Genomic DNA, 15,872 nt, shown 5'->3' on the forward strand with positions numbered 1-15,872 from the left:
TGCCTTCTTTTCTACCCCAACAAAATGCATGCGCAATCATCTCTCTTCTTTTTCTAAAACTAACTCTCTGATTTGTCTCTAAAAGTAATCAAGCTCTAAATCTAGTTTGCTAGGTGGCTTGCCGTTACACTTTCCTCTCTTCCTTTCCTTTTTCTTTGTCCCTTTATTTCTATCCTTTATGAAAAGTTAAGCCTTGAACTGTGGTTCAGTTATCTACTGGCCTCAGGGATGGATCCATTGATGGGATGCTACTATCCATTGATGGTTAGTAGCTCTTTTCTCCTCTTTTGCAATAGAGATTTTATTTATTTATTTATTTATTTATGGAGGAGGATGAGATTGTTGTGAAACTACATGACTAATTAGTTTGGTCGATGTTCTCTTTTTCTTTTTCTTTTCTCTCCTTTCTTTGTACTTTTTTTCATCCTATTTTCTTAAACCTTTCCCTATTTTCTATTTTCGGTGTAATTTCTTGTCTTTGTTCTTTTTATTTTTTTCTGTTTTATTTTGTCACTAAATTTGACTCTTTCGTTGCGACAATAGGGATATAGTTGATCCACGGATTCAACGCTCTCACACGCGAGTTTTATGCATGTACCTGTCTATAAGTCTTGTTTCCAAACATTTGTTGTTGATTTGGTTTGAGTTCTGAGTTGGGTTTTACGTGATCTTGAGCTCTATGTTTGGGGTTCTTTTGGTCCCCATTTTTGATCGCCTTCAGGCAATGTACTTAATAGCTATATACTACAAGTATTGGCCACCTTTTTATAAGGAAGGATGTTTATGTTAAAAAAAATTAAGAGAAATGATTTTCATAAGCAACAAAGCTTATAATCACTCACTTTTTTTCCAAAACTAAGTTCAATGTGAGATTCTAACATGTGAGAGCTTATTATATAGACAGAAAAAATAAATAAAGAGACGCAAAATAGTAAGGAAAAACATTGAACAAAAAAATTATAACATACTTCATTTTCATGTCCTTGAAGTCTATGCTTCTTCAGTTTTTGTAATAACTTTCTTCGTGTAGCCTTGCTGAACAACTGGAAATCCGTATCAGCATTAGCCATGCACACATACTTGGCTTTCGATCCTGTTAGATATATCATATTGATAAATTAAAGGTATTGTTATCTTTGAATGATGCTAAAAGATCAACACATGCATATATTATTCTCAAGATTTTGTCCACTAACTCTGAAAGAAACTTAAAAGGCACCTCTTGCACCAATGAAGAAACGAACGTGGTGGAAACTCATGACTGCTAAAGAGCTGGTTTAGATCCAAATGGCACCTTCATTGCCTATGAGTCATTTATAGAGGTCATGTGTCCAAATCATACATGCGCTAGTTTTTTAGCAGCCATGTTACTATGCACTCTTACTTTTTAGTGGTCATAGTTTCTACTCTTTGACCACCAACTCAGACAAATTCTCAAAACTTTATTCAAAGTTTATTAACATGATACTCTAAAATAACCGTATGCAAAATTTATTTTAGATGACGCATTCAAGCAAAATAAATTCAATGTCTGATGTATCTTTTATCTGTAAAAGTTCAATAATTATTATTTGGGATCTAATTATAAATTTTAAAAATTTCAAACATCTAACAAAACATTTAAAAGTTTTGCTACTGTGAGAGAAACGTGTAAATAAAATTAGGTGAGAAATTCAATTTTTTAAAAAATAAATAAAACTTATCTATTTTTATTTGAAAATTTTATAAAAAATATCTATTTTATATTTAAAAAACAATCCAGAAGGATGCATATTTCTCTCAAGAAAAGATCCACTTTGTTTAAAAAAAAAAAAAAAACCTATCCAGCCATATATAAATAATGGTGGGGAAGTTATAGTTAGAATCCACAAAGGAAAATAGCTTTGCTCTAATTTTAGTTCCTTTAACATCGTCTGAACTGATCCATCCAACCATTCCAAGGAAGAGCTGAAGTTGAAATATCAAGCTTTTTGATTTGATCGGCTGATGGCCAAATGCTCTAATTATAGTAAAAAATAAAACAAACAATAAAAACTGCTGATAAACTCAAATGGCAGCCATTTTTTCTTTTTCCTTTCGTTTTACAATACAGTTGTTGAAGGAACGGGCCAGGTCAAATTGCCTAAAACAAGGAAATGGCGGAAATAGATTCTTAAAAGTTCATTTCATGACCAAATATCGCATTGCATTGCGTCTAAACACCGGCAGAAATAAGCCCCTCGACTAGGCTTTTTCTCCCTTCCCATCTTTCTTTCTTTCTTTTGTCTTACAAATAAAATATTATAAAATAAAAGTTGTATATCGGGAGGTGGAGGGGGGCGTTTGTGACGGTGGTGGTGCCGGTGACAAAAGTTCTGGATTTGTTCCCTTGAGATATGGCTCCTCCTTTCTCATCTGATGATAATATACCGACCAACACCACTGCGGTGGCCATCGACAAAGATAAAAACAGCCCACATGCTGTACGTTGGGCTATTGATCATCTCGTGGCCTCCAATCCCTACATCATCTTGATCCATGTTAGGCATAGAAACCGTAGGTACCCTCTCTATTTTCTCGTAGTAGTATTATTGTTATTATCTTCGTTGCCTTGTGACGCAAGAAAAGAGTTAGTGAATTTATTTATCTTAAACTTTCTTTTTTCTGGTATATTTTTGTTCTTGAATCCAACATGCAGTGGGTGAAAGCGAATCTGATTACGACATAAACCAGCTTTTCATTCCTTTCCGCGGCTACTGTGCACGCAAAGCGGTAAACAATCATCATGCAGAACAGTATTATAATTGTTTGTAATCAAATCTCAAGCTGATATCCAATTTTTCATTGTCAAGTTCAGATTCAATTGAAGGAGGTTGTCCTGGATGATGCTGATATCTGTAAAGCACTTATGGACTACGTGAACAAAAACTTGATTAACAACCTAGTTATTGGCGGAGCAACAAGGAATGGTTTATCAAGGTTAAGCAATATCAATTTTTTTTTCTTCTTTATTCAAGCTCGAATTTATGTCTTTTCATCATTTTCTAACGATCAAAGGCGTTCAGTTATTTAACGTATAGGAAATGCAAGAATGATATTTCGGCAAGCTTGATCAAAAGTGCACCGGATTTTTGTTCTGTGTATGTGATTTCCAAAGGTAAGATACTGACAATGCGTACGGCACAGCGACCTATTTCGAACACTGCTACCCCACCAAAGGCACCAAGCGGAATGCCACCGCCGATTCCGTCGGATCAATTTGAAGACGATGGAAGCAGGTGAGGGAAATTTGGTTTTACATTGTTGTTTATTGATTGGATATTGGTCCGTTGTTGACATTATATCTAAAACAGAGCATATTATGCGAGGGGAGGGTCGAGAAATGCAGGAGCGGATAGAATGTCAGTGGATAATACCCCGAAAGCCCCTATGCGTGACCGTGACAGGCAAAGAAGCTCGCCAGCAAATCTGTCATTTGACATTGATTCAGCTATGCGAGCGGCACAGCCTTCATCTAGCCAAGATTCTTTGTCTAGTGACTCGAGTCTTCCAAACAAACGTTCCCATGGATCTATCGATTTTTCAGACCAAAATTTAGATTTTTCTGTGATTTCCGGTCCCTCTACGGGGCAACTCCCGCAAAGCTCTGTAAGAAGAACTGACAGATAGTGAAATTTTATTCTATTTTACAGTAAAGCATTGGCTGTTTAATGGCAGAATTGCTAAGATTCATGGCCGTGAATTGCAGCGAGACATAGAAGCTGAACTGAGAAGGTTGAAGCTTGAACTTAAACAAACCATGGATATGTACAGCACAGCTTGCAAAGAAGCTCTTACAGCCAAGCAAAAGGTAATCTTATACCAATATAGTCTCAACTTTTAAATTTCTATCAATTAAAGCAACAAGATAATACCAAGTGTCAATAACACTAATTTGAGAACATAATTAATGGACTTTTTCAAGTCCAGGCTAATGAGCTTCATCAGTGGAAGATGGAGGAGGCTCGTAAGTTTGAGGAAGCAAGGCTAGCTGGAGAGGCAGCTCTTGCCATGGCAGAGAAGGAGAAGGCTAAGTGCAAAGCTGCCATTGAAGCAGCTGAGGCAGCTAAGAGGCTAGCAGAGATGGAAGCACATAGAAGAAGACAAGCAGAGCTTAAAGCCAAGAAGGAGGCCGACGAGAAGAATCGAGCTTTGAATGCTTTGGCTCATAATGATGTTCGGTATAGAAAATATACCATTGAAGAAATAGAAGAAGCTACTGAAAACTTCGAAGCACATAATAAGATCGGAGAAGGAGGCTATGGACCTGTTTATAAAGGCAAACTTGATCACACTCCGGTTGCCATCAAAGTTTTAAGACCTGATGCTGCTCAAGGAAAGAAACAGTTCCAGCAAGAGGTTAGCTGTCAATGTTGGGATATCAAACAAGGATTATCATGTTCTTAAGATCATTTAATTTCAGTTGGAAAAGACCAAACAGGTTGTTGGCATGGTTATCTTAAGCTAATACTGTGTTACCTGTACAGGTTGAGGTTCTTAGCTGCATGAGACATCCAAACATGGTCCTTCTCCTTGGTGCCTGCCCTGAGTATGGATGCCTGGTATATGAATACATGTTCAATGGCAGTTTAGAGGATAGGCTGTTCCGAAGGGGCAATACTCCTCCACTTTCATGGAGGAGACGATTTACAATAGCTGCTGAAATCGCGACTGCCCTTTTATTCCTTCACCAAGCAAAGCCAGAACCACTAGTGCATCGGGACCTTAAGCCGGCTAACATTCTCTTAGACAGAAATTATGTGAGCAAAATAAGCGATGTCGGCCTAGCACGGCTAGTTCCACCTTCTGTAGCTGACAGTGTGACACAATATCACATGACTTCAGCTGCAGGGACATTCTGTTACATAGATCCGGAATATCAACAAACAGGCATGCTAACAACTAAATCAGACATATATTCCCTTGGAATAATGCTGCTTCAGATTATTACAGCCAAGCCTCCAATGGGTATTGCTCACCATGTTGGAAGGGCCATTGAGAAAGGAACTTTCGCCGATATGCTTGATCCAGCGGTACCAAATTGGCCAGTTGAAGAGGCTTTATCATTTGCTCAATTAGCACTCAAGTGTGTGGAGCTCAGAAAGAGGGACAGACCAGATCTTGGCACTGTCATAGTGCCGGAACTTAACCGATTAAGAGACTTGGGAAGTAGCTCTGACTCGCATAGCCATGGATGCCAGGGTAACAGCGGTGGTTATAGCAGTGATGGTAACACCGGTGCTAATGGTCGCAGTTCGAGGTCGATGCTGTCAGCAGATAGTCAGGTTTGAGACTTATCTATCATTATAGTCAGGTTTGAGACTTATCTATCATTCACATTAAATTAGATGCATTGCTTGAAAAGTTTATGTATTTCAAATCGTAGCCAAATAAACAGAAGAAACAGGAATAGTTACAAGACCGTCTTCAGACAAGTGACTATTACTCAAAACCTGGTTTACTTACATAGTTTTGTTGTGTAATGGCTAGGAATCATTGACTAAGACTGCAAATTCTGACCCTTAAGAAACGGCAAACTGTAATGAAGATGGCACTAACTGAAGTTCCAACATAGATTGAAGGACTGAGAGAAAGAAACTGCTTGCATCTAAAGAGAAACAAGATGAAGAGGGATGGATGGATGCTGGATTATACAATATAACATAGGAAATGTGTATATTTACAGGATCATTTTAGTACTTACAAAAAGCTGCTTTCGGAAATTAAGCCTTATTAAAATTACTTCATGTTTGTGCTTGCAGAACAATTAGCAGCTTTTTTTTTTTTTTTTTTTAAATTTATCTTTAAGAATTGAAAACTTACTTCCCGTCTTATATTTAGATGTATAATATATGAAAGTCGTTCGTTAGTATCACAAATCATAATTATACACACTGAATCATCTAATAACACAGGTATTTTTTTCTTGTTCTGGATGAACATGGCCTGACAATTAGTTCCATGCTGGCCTAGAACAATTAGTTCCAACTCATACAAAATGCTGCTACAAGCAAAGAATTCCCTAGAAAGCTGCAATGAGGAAAAGGAGAATCAGGAGAGCCCTCTTATGAAAGAAAAGCACAAACAATGAATAAAGTTTTAAGGGTGACATATTAAGCAAAGGTGAACTTATGTTAAGAAAAAAGGTATAGAATGGTATTACCAACCAAGTTCAGCTTTGGATTCCCCCCTGCCATGAAAGCGAAAGCTTCAAAAGCCAAGCAGATTAGCACTAATGTATTTTTAACCATCTCATTCGATGTCTACTTTTTTTCAGTAGTATGATGTAATGCAATTATATTTGAAGGGTTACCAATTTCAAGCTCTTTAGTAATCAATGCTACCTGGTGTTATTATGTGTCCAAATTATTGGCCATTTCGTTGTTTAATCCGATCTGTTTAACAATTGAAAAAAAAAAAAAGTTGTGGAAGTAAATCTTTCACTTTACAGCAAAGCATCATAAACCATCATTAAGGAAGAATCTAAACCAGACTTTTAGAAGAGCCATACACACGCTTGTATAAAGGTGCGTAGTTTTCATTTGGCATTTGTGTCGATAAAGCTTCAGAACATATAGCCATAACTGGTTTCTTTCAACTTATGTTACAAGAAAACTAAAGAAATGGTGATGGGTCGAGTTTTCCAAGGAAGCAAATGGCTGAAAATAGGGATCATGGGCATGATCATGCTGGCTAGAGTAACATCCGAGCATGAAATGGGGACACCATCAGACGGGTCACTATGCATCAGCGAATGCACAACATGTCCAGTCATTTGTTCACCGCCACCTCCGTCGCAGCTGAAGTCGTTTTCACCACCGTCACCATCAGTTCACGACTCACCACCTGAACCTGATTACATCCCACCACAATTACCTGATTCTCAATGCTCACCACCACCATTAGAATCGGTATCACTTCCATCTCCATCTCCACCTCCACCACGGCCACCCTCACCCCCACCCCCGCCACCACCAGCACCTTCATCGTATTCCTCAAAGGCCAGTCCACCACCACCTCGTTTTGAGTACTTCTACAACGCACCTAATGGTCAAGGGCCACCTGCAATAGTAGGACCAATCCAGTATCCCTATCCTTACTACTATGTATCAAAGGCTTCCCCTCTTTCTTTTCAGGCACCCTTGTCACTTTTAATGCTGTTTTGTTTCACTGTTGTGTTATTGCGTTGTTGAAGGGTTGACCTTTATATGTACTTAAGGGGAGTAATGGTATCTCACAGGTAAATGTAGAGAAATCAAGAAGCCATTTGGCCTGTTCATTTTTTATGTTCGTTTATCATTCTATTTCTGGGGATGTTTAGACATAAATTAATTATAATATATCAGGTTTTTGTTATTCCTCATTTGTTTGGAACTTGTGCAAGTGTTCTTAATATGTATGATTGTATATATTTTTCCATACAAATAAAAGATTTCATCTATCATAAATTTACAACTTAGCAACAACAATCACAATTCCTAAAAATTAGTTTTCATGATTATAAAGCATAAAGAATACCTATTAAGCTAATTAAAACATTTCATCATAATTTACATAAAATGAATTAATGTATATACATTGACGGTAGAATTTTAAGATGATTAAAAATAAATGATATATTTCATTTTAATCCCTTAAATTGTAAAATTAAATAACTCAATCTATACTTTAATTCTGCATTTTCTAAGTTAAAATAAAAATAAAAACCAAATAAACTCCAAATTACAGTCTAATGTTAATCTTCGTAAGAATAGTTTAGGTTGGAATCAGTAAAAATAAAAAAAATATTATAATAATAATAATATATTAACACAGCCTTTTCTAAGTTAAAAAAAAAAAGGGGTCCAAATCGGGTACCCGCCAGAATGCTGACATGGCCTGATATGATCAAGCTAACCGCTAACTCCTCGGAAGCCGAAGACTCACTACCAAAAAGTCATCCGGATCCAGAAATGTTCTAACTGGAAAAGAAGCTGTAGCAAACTAAAGTTGTACCGACTTTTTTTTTTTTTCAATCTCCTTTAAACCAAATTCCGGATCTGTTCCAAGATCCAGCAAACCATAATTTGGCAATGGTAATGGAGCCACAGAATGGAGACATCGCCGTTTCCCTATCAGCGTCAGTGGCCTCCGCCATGGCCTGTCTCCTCCCTCTCGCTTCCGTTTCCCAACAGCCTTACCTCTCCGAGCTCCTCTCCTTCACTCTCGACCGCCTCCATAAGGTCTCTCTTCCTTTTTTCCTATTGTCTTTCTTGTTTTCTTCTTTTCTTGGTATAAGTTGTTTGATACTGAATTAAGTTTATTGTTCCTGAATGAGAAAGGAACCGGAGCTTCTTCGAGTTGACACGGAGAGGATTCAGAGGCAAATGCTAGAAGTGGCGGTTGGTAATTATCGCGCTTTCATCTCTGCTGCGGATGCGTTGGTTGCGATCAAAGAGGAAGTATCTTCTATCAATAAGCATCTTGAATCGATGGTAATGACCTTTCCTTTTCAGTTCATTTGATCTATGGTATTATATAACTGAATAATAGTGGTACAGGCCACCTAGTGAATCTCAATTGTACTGGTTACCTTTGCTTATTAATATGAGAAAGAGCAAAAAAACTTGAAAAATAGCTTCAATTATCTTGTGTTAGAAAGTATCTTTGGATAATGCATGAGGGCATACACTGTGTTTTTTTTTTTTTTTTGGTTTTCCTGATGTGTTTGCTTCTCTTTCCCTGTCCCCATATTTATAATGGTGAAAGAAGGCAGAACTTGTACATCGGGTAAAGTTACTTTACTTAAGAGGAGGAATCAATCACAATATCTCGTGGCTTTGCAGATAACTGTGATCCCAAACCTGAAATCCGGTTGCACAGAGTTTGTTGAATCTGCAGAACATATCTTGGAAAAGAGGCAGATGAATCTCTGCTAGCAAATCATAGTACTTTGCTCGAGTTACTTGAGATTCCTCAGCTTATGGACACTTATGTGCTTGAATAAATTGTATATGTTATTGAGACACTAATTGCTTCAAATGCACATTCTAGGATGCATAATTAAATTCAATTTTTCTGCAGATGTGTACGAAATGGCAATTATGATGAAGCTCTGGACTTGGAAGCATTTGTTTGCAGGCTCTCAACCTTGCACCCTAAGTGAGTTAACTCCTATTATTTCCTTGTCAAATTTGGAAGATAATTGACTGAGCTTTGCTTTTCCCTTCTTAAGAAGATTACCTGTTATTCAAGCACTGGCTGCAGAAGTTAGGCAGACAACCCCATCTCTGCTCTCTCAGCTTCTCCAGAAGCTTCGCTCTAATATTCAGGTATTTATTTGCAAGCTATGAGTGAAATTTTATTTTACTTGGAATTTAGTGAAGTACATGGTCCATGTATTGCAGTTACCGGAATGCCTTCTAATTATTGGATATTTACGCCGAATAGGAGTGTTTGGCGAGTATGAAATGCGATTGCGGGTAACTTTTTGCACAGCTACTTCATCAATTTCCAACTCCGTTCCCTTATTTATTTTTGGTCTTCATCATGTGTTGAAGTAATTGAGGGAGCAAATATAAAATAACTTAAATAATAAAAGGGAGGGACTGAATTAAAAAGAAAATAAAACTAACATGGATACATAGAAAATAACACCAAAACTTAAGAAAGCATTTACTTCCACTTTTATTTTCTTTTAACTCACGCATATAAATGAAGAAATTCATAGCCCATTTATAAGCTTCCTAAGCCGGTTTAGACTAGATATACATACAGTAATATTATTTGAATTTATGGATAAGATTATATGATTATAAGTTCAAAAGTTCTCTAAAAACAATGAAAAAGATTGCAAAAGAAAAGAATCGGTGACTTCAACACTCTCTCATCAAACTTTTCTCATTCATTATTGTTTTTTATGTCATCTTATTGTGATAATCGATCAACAATTTAATTAGAAGAATCCAATCTTTCATATACGAAATTAAAAAAAATATATATTCGTATAAAATATAAAATTATCAATAATGTATCTCCATATTTTTCATTCATGAGTGAAAATCAAAATTTTCATTAATTAAATTAGAGCTTAATTGTTGCAATTCAATTGAAATAGCATAAAAAAATTATAGTAAAAAAGAAAAGTCGATGAGGGAAGTGTTGAAGTCACTGACTTCTCTCTTTCCCGATCTTTCTTACCATTTTCAGAGAACTCTTATCATCTAAGCTTATCCATAGATAAACTTATCTATTGGAACCCACCCATTTGTTTGAAAAGTCAAAATGGGTGGGCACCGAAAGTAGAAAGTAATATTGGTTGGTAAGTTGGGTTAAAAGTTGGCATGGGATAATTGTAATTTTGGTCCCTAATTGTATAGGGACATTGCAAGTTATCCTTGAACCTTAACTATAAATAGGCCTAACCATTTCTTACTTTCTTCATCCCATAATTGTCATTCTCTACTTAAGGCATTATTCTCTCTCTCTATTTGTAAATTTGACTTGTAATTTTGGAGTGAAATATATTTGGTAGTGCTCGGGGACGTAGGCAAAATTTGCGAACCTCGTTAAAATTCAGTGTTCTTTATTATTTATTTTGCATATTTTGTGAATGTGATTGTAGTGATTTATTGTGCTATTAAATTACGATAGAGGATATTCGCTAGGAAAGACTTGGTATTTAAGTGATCTTCGTGATCTACCTCTCTTCCCGGAATTGAACTTAGTGTGATTTTTCAAGACAATATTTTTCTCTTTCACACGCTTCGCGCAACAATTGGTATCGAGCCATTCGTACTTGGGGAATACTGACCGTTTACGGTACTATTCACGATATCGACACTATTTACGATATCTGTACTATTCACATATATGGTACTATTCACGATATGGTACTATTCACATATACTGACTGCTCACGATATCATGAGTTGGGATTGAGGAGAAAATGGCGGCAAACATCGTCATCGACAAGGACTACTGTGACAAATGCAAAATTTGAAGTAGAGAAATTTGACGGTACCAATAATTTTGGTATGTGGCAATGTGAGATCTGGATGTCTTATGTCGCAAGAGCTAAATATAGCCCTTGAAGAAAAACCCGACAAGATGGATGACAAGGAGTGGGCCAAGATCAATAGACAGTGTGGTACAATCCGCCTATGTTTGGCCAAAAAGAATGTACTACTGTCATGAGGAGACATCGTGAAGAAGTTATGGATACACTGGAAGAAAAGTTTCTAACGAAAAGTCTTGAAAATAGGCTTTATATGAAAAAGAAACTTTATCGATTCACGTATGCACCCGGTATGTCGTGAATGACCATGTGAACTCATTCAATAAAATTTTAGCGAGACTTGCTAAATTTGGATGAGAAATTTGAAGATGAAGACAAGGCATTATTGTTGTTGAATTCCTTCCGATGAATATGATCATCTTACCACCACATTGCTTCATGGGAAGGACACGATCACATTTGATGCGATCAGAATGTCGTTGTATAGATCTGAGACTCGAAAGAAAGATAAAAGAGATCACAGAGATACAACCGCAGAAGTCTTAACAGTAAGAGATCGTTCACACAGCAGCAAATCTGGTAGAAGGGGAAAGTCCAAAGGGAGACCCGCCAAAGATGAATGTGCCTTTTGCCGTGAAAAAGGGCATTGGAAAAAGAATTGTCCTAAGCTACAAAAGGGTAAGGCTATTTCTAATGCATGTGTAGTGGAGCATGATGAGGAGTTAGACTTTAGCTTGGTTGGCATGGTAATGGCATGTCAAACGGATGAGTGGATTTTGGATTCAGGATGTACTTACCATATGTGTCCTAATAAGGACTGGTTTTCTAGTCTTAAAGGGCTAGAAGGTGGAATTGTTCTCATGGGCAATGATAGTGCTTGTAAGACAATGGGAGTGGGTACAGTCCAATTGAAGAATCACGACGGCTCAATCCAAGTCTTGACAAATGTTAGCTACGTACCTAGCTCGAAGAAAATCTCATCTCATTAGGGGCCCTAGAATCTAAAGGGCTCACAATCACTTTGAGAGATGGATTACTAAAAGTAGTAGTGGGCAACCGACGGTGATGAAAGGCACAAAAAGAAATAACTTGTACTTTTTAAATGGAAGTACAGTTATTGGATCAACATCAACAGCTTTCTACAAAAGATGTAGATTCGAGGCTACCGATTATGGCATATGCGATTGGGACATCTTGGTGAAAAAGCTTTGCGAGACATTGGCGAAGCAAGGCTTGTTGAAAGGTGTAAATTCTTGCAAAATGGAATTACGTGAACATTGTGTTCGGGCAAGCGAAGAGGTAAAATTTAGTCCAAAGAATTCACAATCTGAAAGGAATTCGGACTACGTTCACGATGATGTGTGGGACCTACCAAAGTAGCTTTTTGGGAGGTATGCACTATTTTGTTACTTTTGTTGATGATTATTCAAGAAAAGTATGGGTGTATCTAATGAAAAGAAAAGTGAAGTTTTGGATGCATTTAAAATGGAAGAAGATGGTGGAGACTCAGATTGGTCGAAAGGTCAAACGACTTCGATCGGATAATGGTCTTGAGTACAAAATGATCCATTTCTACAAGTATGCCAAGATGAGGGTATTGTGCGACACTTCACCGTTCGGGATACACCACAATGAGAATGGGGTGGCGAACGCATGAATCGAACTATCTTGGAGAAAGTTCGATGTATGTTGTCCAATGCTAGATTGGGCAAAGAATTTTGGGCTGAGGCAGTTACATATGCGTGCCATCTAATTAACCGTTTGCCATCAGCTGCAATAAATGGAAAAACTCCTATGGAGATATGGACTGGTAAATGTGCTACTGATTATGATTTTTTACATGTATTTGGTTCTACTGCATATTATCATATAAAAGAATCTAAGTTAGACCCAAGAGCAAAGAAAACATTATTCTTGGGTATAACTGATGGAGTAAAAGGATACCGTCTCTGGTGTCCTGATACAAGGAAAATTGGTTTCAGTAGAGATGTGACTTTTGATGAATCAACCATGTTGAAGTACAAGGATTCACAAAGGATGACAAAACCAGAGTACTTTGCGGCAGTGGAGCTTGAAAAGGTTAACGATGATCCAGCTAATATTGAAGGGACAAATGATGAAGAGGTTCCTACCCAAGAACCTCTACAGCAACAAGATTCAATTGCATATAGGAGGCTAAGAAGAGAGATTCGTAAGCCTGCTCGCTTTGATGATATAGTGGCCTATGCACTTCCAATTGCAGATGATGATGTTCCTTCTACTTACACAGAAGCAATAAGTAACCCTGATGGTGTAAAGTAGAAGCAAGCAATGAATGAAGAAATGCAGTCTCTTCATAAAAATAGGACCTGGGAGTTGGTGACACTGCCCAAGGGAAAGAAGGCAATTAGATGCAAATGGCTATATGCAAAGAAGGAATGATTTCCTGGTAAAAATGAAATTCGATACAAGGCTAGATTGGTAGCAAAGGGTTATGCTCAGAAAGAAGGAATAGACTACAATGAAGTGTTTTCTCCAGTTGTGAAGCATTCATCTATTCGGATTTTGCTAGCCTTGGTTGCGCAATATGATCTTGAACTAGTTCAGCTTGATGTGAAGACCGCATTTTTACACGGTGATTTGGAAGAGGAAATCTATATGACTCATCCAGATGGATTCAAGGTTGCTGGAAAAGAAAATTGGGTTTGCAAACTGACAAAGTCGCTTTATGGATTGAAGCAATCTCCGAGGCAGTGGTACAAGCGATTTGATCAGTTTATGAAAGGGCAAAGGTACACAAGAAGTAAATTTGATCATTGCGTGTATTTTCAGAAGCTACAAGGAGGAACTTTCATATACTTGCTCTTATATGTTGATGATATGCTAATAGCATCTAAGAGCAAAGTTGAGATTGAAAGATTGAAGACTCAACTCAATCTCGAGTTTAATATGAAAGATCTAGGAGAAGCTAAAAAGATTCTCGGCATGGAAATATGGAGAGATAGAGCTCATGATAGAGTTAGCTTGTCTCAGAAGCGATTTGAAAAAGGTACTACAGCGGTTTGGCATGAACGAAGCGACAAAACACATAAGTACCCGTTGGCTTCTCATTTCAAGCTTTCGCACAACTATCTCCTTCGACGAATACAGAACGAGAATACATGTTGCAAGTTCCGTATTTTAATGCAGTGGGTAGCTTGCTGTATGCAATGGTGTGTACAAGACCCGACATTTTACAGGCAATTAGTATAGTGAGCAGGTATATGCATAATCTCGAAAAGGACATTGGCAAGTCGAAATGGATTCTACGGTATATTCGAAGACCATGGATGTTGGATTACTGTTCAAGCAGGATAATACACTTGGTAAATGTGTTATTGGGTACGTTGATTCTGACTATGCCGATGATTTGGACAAGCGAAGATCAACTACCGGTTATGTGTTTACACTTGCTGGAGGACCAATAAGTTGGAAGTCTACACTACGTCTACGATGCGTTGTCAACCACGTGCCGAGTACATGGCTGTAACAGAGGTCAGTAAAGGAGGCTATTTGGTTACAAGGTATGGCTAAAACCTTGGGGTTGGTTCGGGAGCATATTAACGTGTATTGTGATAGTCAAAGTGCTATTCATTTAGTAAAGAATCAAGTCTATCATGCACGTTACAAAGCATATCGACGTCTGATTCCATTTTGTGCGGGAAATTATTGAAGAGGGAAAATTTGTCTTGAAGATCAAGATCGCAGATAATCCCGCAGATATGGTGACCAAGGTGGTAACAGCAACCAAGTTCGAACATTGTTTGAACTTGATTAATATCCTGCAAGTTTAACAGTTGAAGAAGGCACTATCAAGTATTGTTGTCAAAGGCAGAAAGAATTGTGTGAAGATAAGATTATCCTAATCAAATCTTCAAGGTAGAGATTATTGGAACCCACCCATTTGTTTGAAAAGTCAAAATAGGTGGGCACCGAAAGTAGAAAGTAATATTGGTTGGCAAGTTGGGTTAAAAGTTGGCATGGGATAATTGTAATTTTGGTCCGTAATTGTATAGGGACATTGCAAGTTGATCCTTAAACCTCAACTATAAATAGGCCTAACCATTTCTTACTTTCTTCATCCCATAATTGCCATTCTCTACTTAAGGCATTATTCTCTCTCTATTTGTAAATTTCACTTGTAATTTTTGAGTGAAATATATTTGGTAGTGCTTGAGGGCGTAGGCAAAATTTGTTGAACCTCGTTAAAATTCGTGTTCTTTATTATTTATTTTGCATATTTTGTGAATGTGATTGTAGTGATTTATTGTGCTATTAAATTACGATAGAGGGATATTCTGGCTAGGAAAAACTTGGTATTTAAGTGATCTTCGTGATCTACCTCTCTTTCCTGGGAATTGAACTTAGTGTGATTTTTCAGTACAATATTTTTTCTCTTTCACACGCTTCCGCGCAACATTATCCACAGATTAAAATGACATACTAACTCTCGCATATAAATGAAGAAATTCTTTGTCAATTTATAGGTTTTCTATGCAGTTTAGATTAAATATACATGCGTATAATTATAGATAAGTTTATCTATGAATAAGCTTAAATGACGATAAGTTCAAGAGTTCTCTAGAAACGGTAAGAAAGATCGAGAAAAAGAAGTCGTGACTTCATGTGTGCCCTTCTGACATCATTACTTAATGTTTCAGTTTTTGAGATGCCGAGAAACGTGGCTCACTAGGATTCTTGCTGATGTGGACCAGAAAATGCTTATGAGTATTTAAAAGGGATAATAAGCTGTCATAGAATGCATCATCTTGATGTTGTTAACCAATATCGAGCAATATTTTCTGATGATGCATCTGGAAGTGAAGAGAACTATGATAGT

At 37.2% G+C, this 15,872-nt stretch overlaps 2 protein-coding genes and 1 pseudogene across 5 annotated transcripts; all 3 read left to right on the forward strand.

Moving 5' to 3' along the window:
- Positions 1-1,869: 1,869 nt before the first annotated feature.
- On the forward strand, positions 1,870-6,356 carry LOC108479102 (U-box domain-containing protein 52). 4 transcript variants are annotated; one of them, XM_053028810.1, is made up of 9 exons: positions 1,870-2,539; positions 2,678-2,751; positions 2,837-2,958; positions 3,045-3,257; positions 3,333-3,627; positions 3,728-3,829; positions 3,949-4,377; positions 4,506-5,303; positions 5,934-6,356. In XM_053028810.1, exons 1-9 carry the CDS (start codon positions 2,518-2,520, stop codon positions 5,955-5,957), a joined length of 2,079 nt encoding a protein of 692 aa, XP_052884770.1. In that variant the 5' UTR covers positions 1,870-2,517; the 3' UTR covers positions 5,958-6,356. The 4 variants fall into 4 exon arrangements, with proteins under 4 accessions (XP_052884770.1, XP_052884768.1, XP_052884767.1 ...); XM_053028808.1 differs by having other exon boundaries at positions 1,870-2,535; XM_053028807.1 differs by lacking the exon at positions 5,934-6,356 and adding an exon at positions 5,509-5,777 and having other exon boundaries at positions 1,870-2,535.
- Positions 6,357-6,550: 194 nt separating this feature from the next.
- LOC108486623 (leucine-rich repeat extensin-like protein 1) lies at positions 6,551-7,381 on the forward strand. Its single transcript, XM_017790773.2, has one exon. The coding sequence runs from the start codon at positions 6,642-6,644 to the stop codon at positions 7,209-7,211; it is 570 nt and encodes a 189-aa protein (XP_017646262.1). The 5' UTR covers positions 6,551-6,641; the 3' UTR covers positions 7,212-7,381.
- A 481-nt stretch (positions 7,382-7,862) lies between these two features.
- LOC108479112 (conserved oligomeric Golgi complex subunit 8-like) lies at positions 7,863-9,683 on the forward strand (annotated as a pseudogene).
- The last annotated feature ends 6,189 nt before the right edge of the window (positions 9,684-15,872 follow it).

The sequence above is a fragment of the Gossypium arboreum genome, chromosome 5, assembly GCF_025698485.1.
Source record: "Gossypium arboreum isolate Shixiya-1 chromosome 5, ASM2569848v2, whole genome shotgun sequence".
Taxonomy (NCBI): Eukaryota; Viridiplantae; Streptophyta; class Magnoliopsida; order Malvales; family Malvaceae; genus Gossypium; species Gossypium arboreum.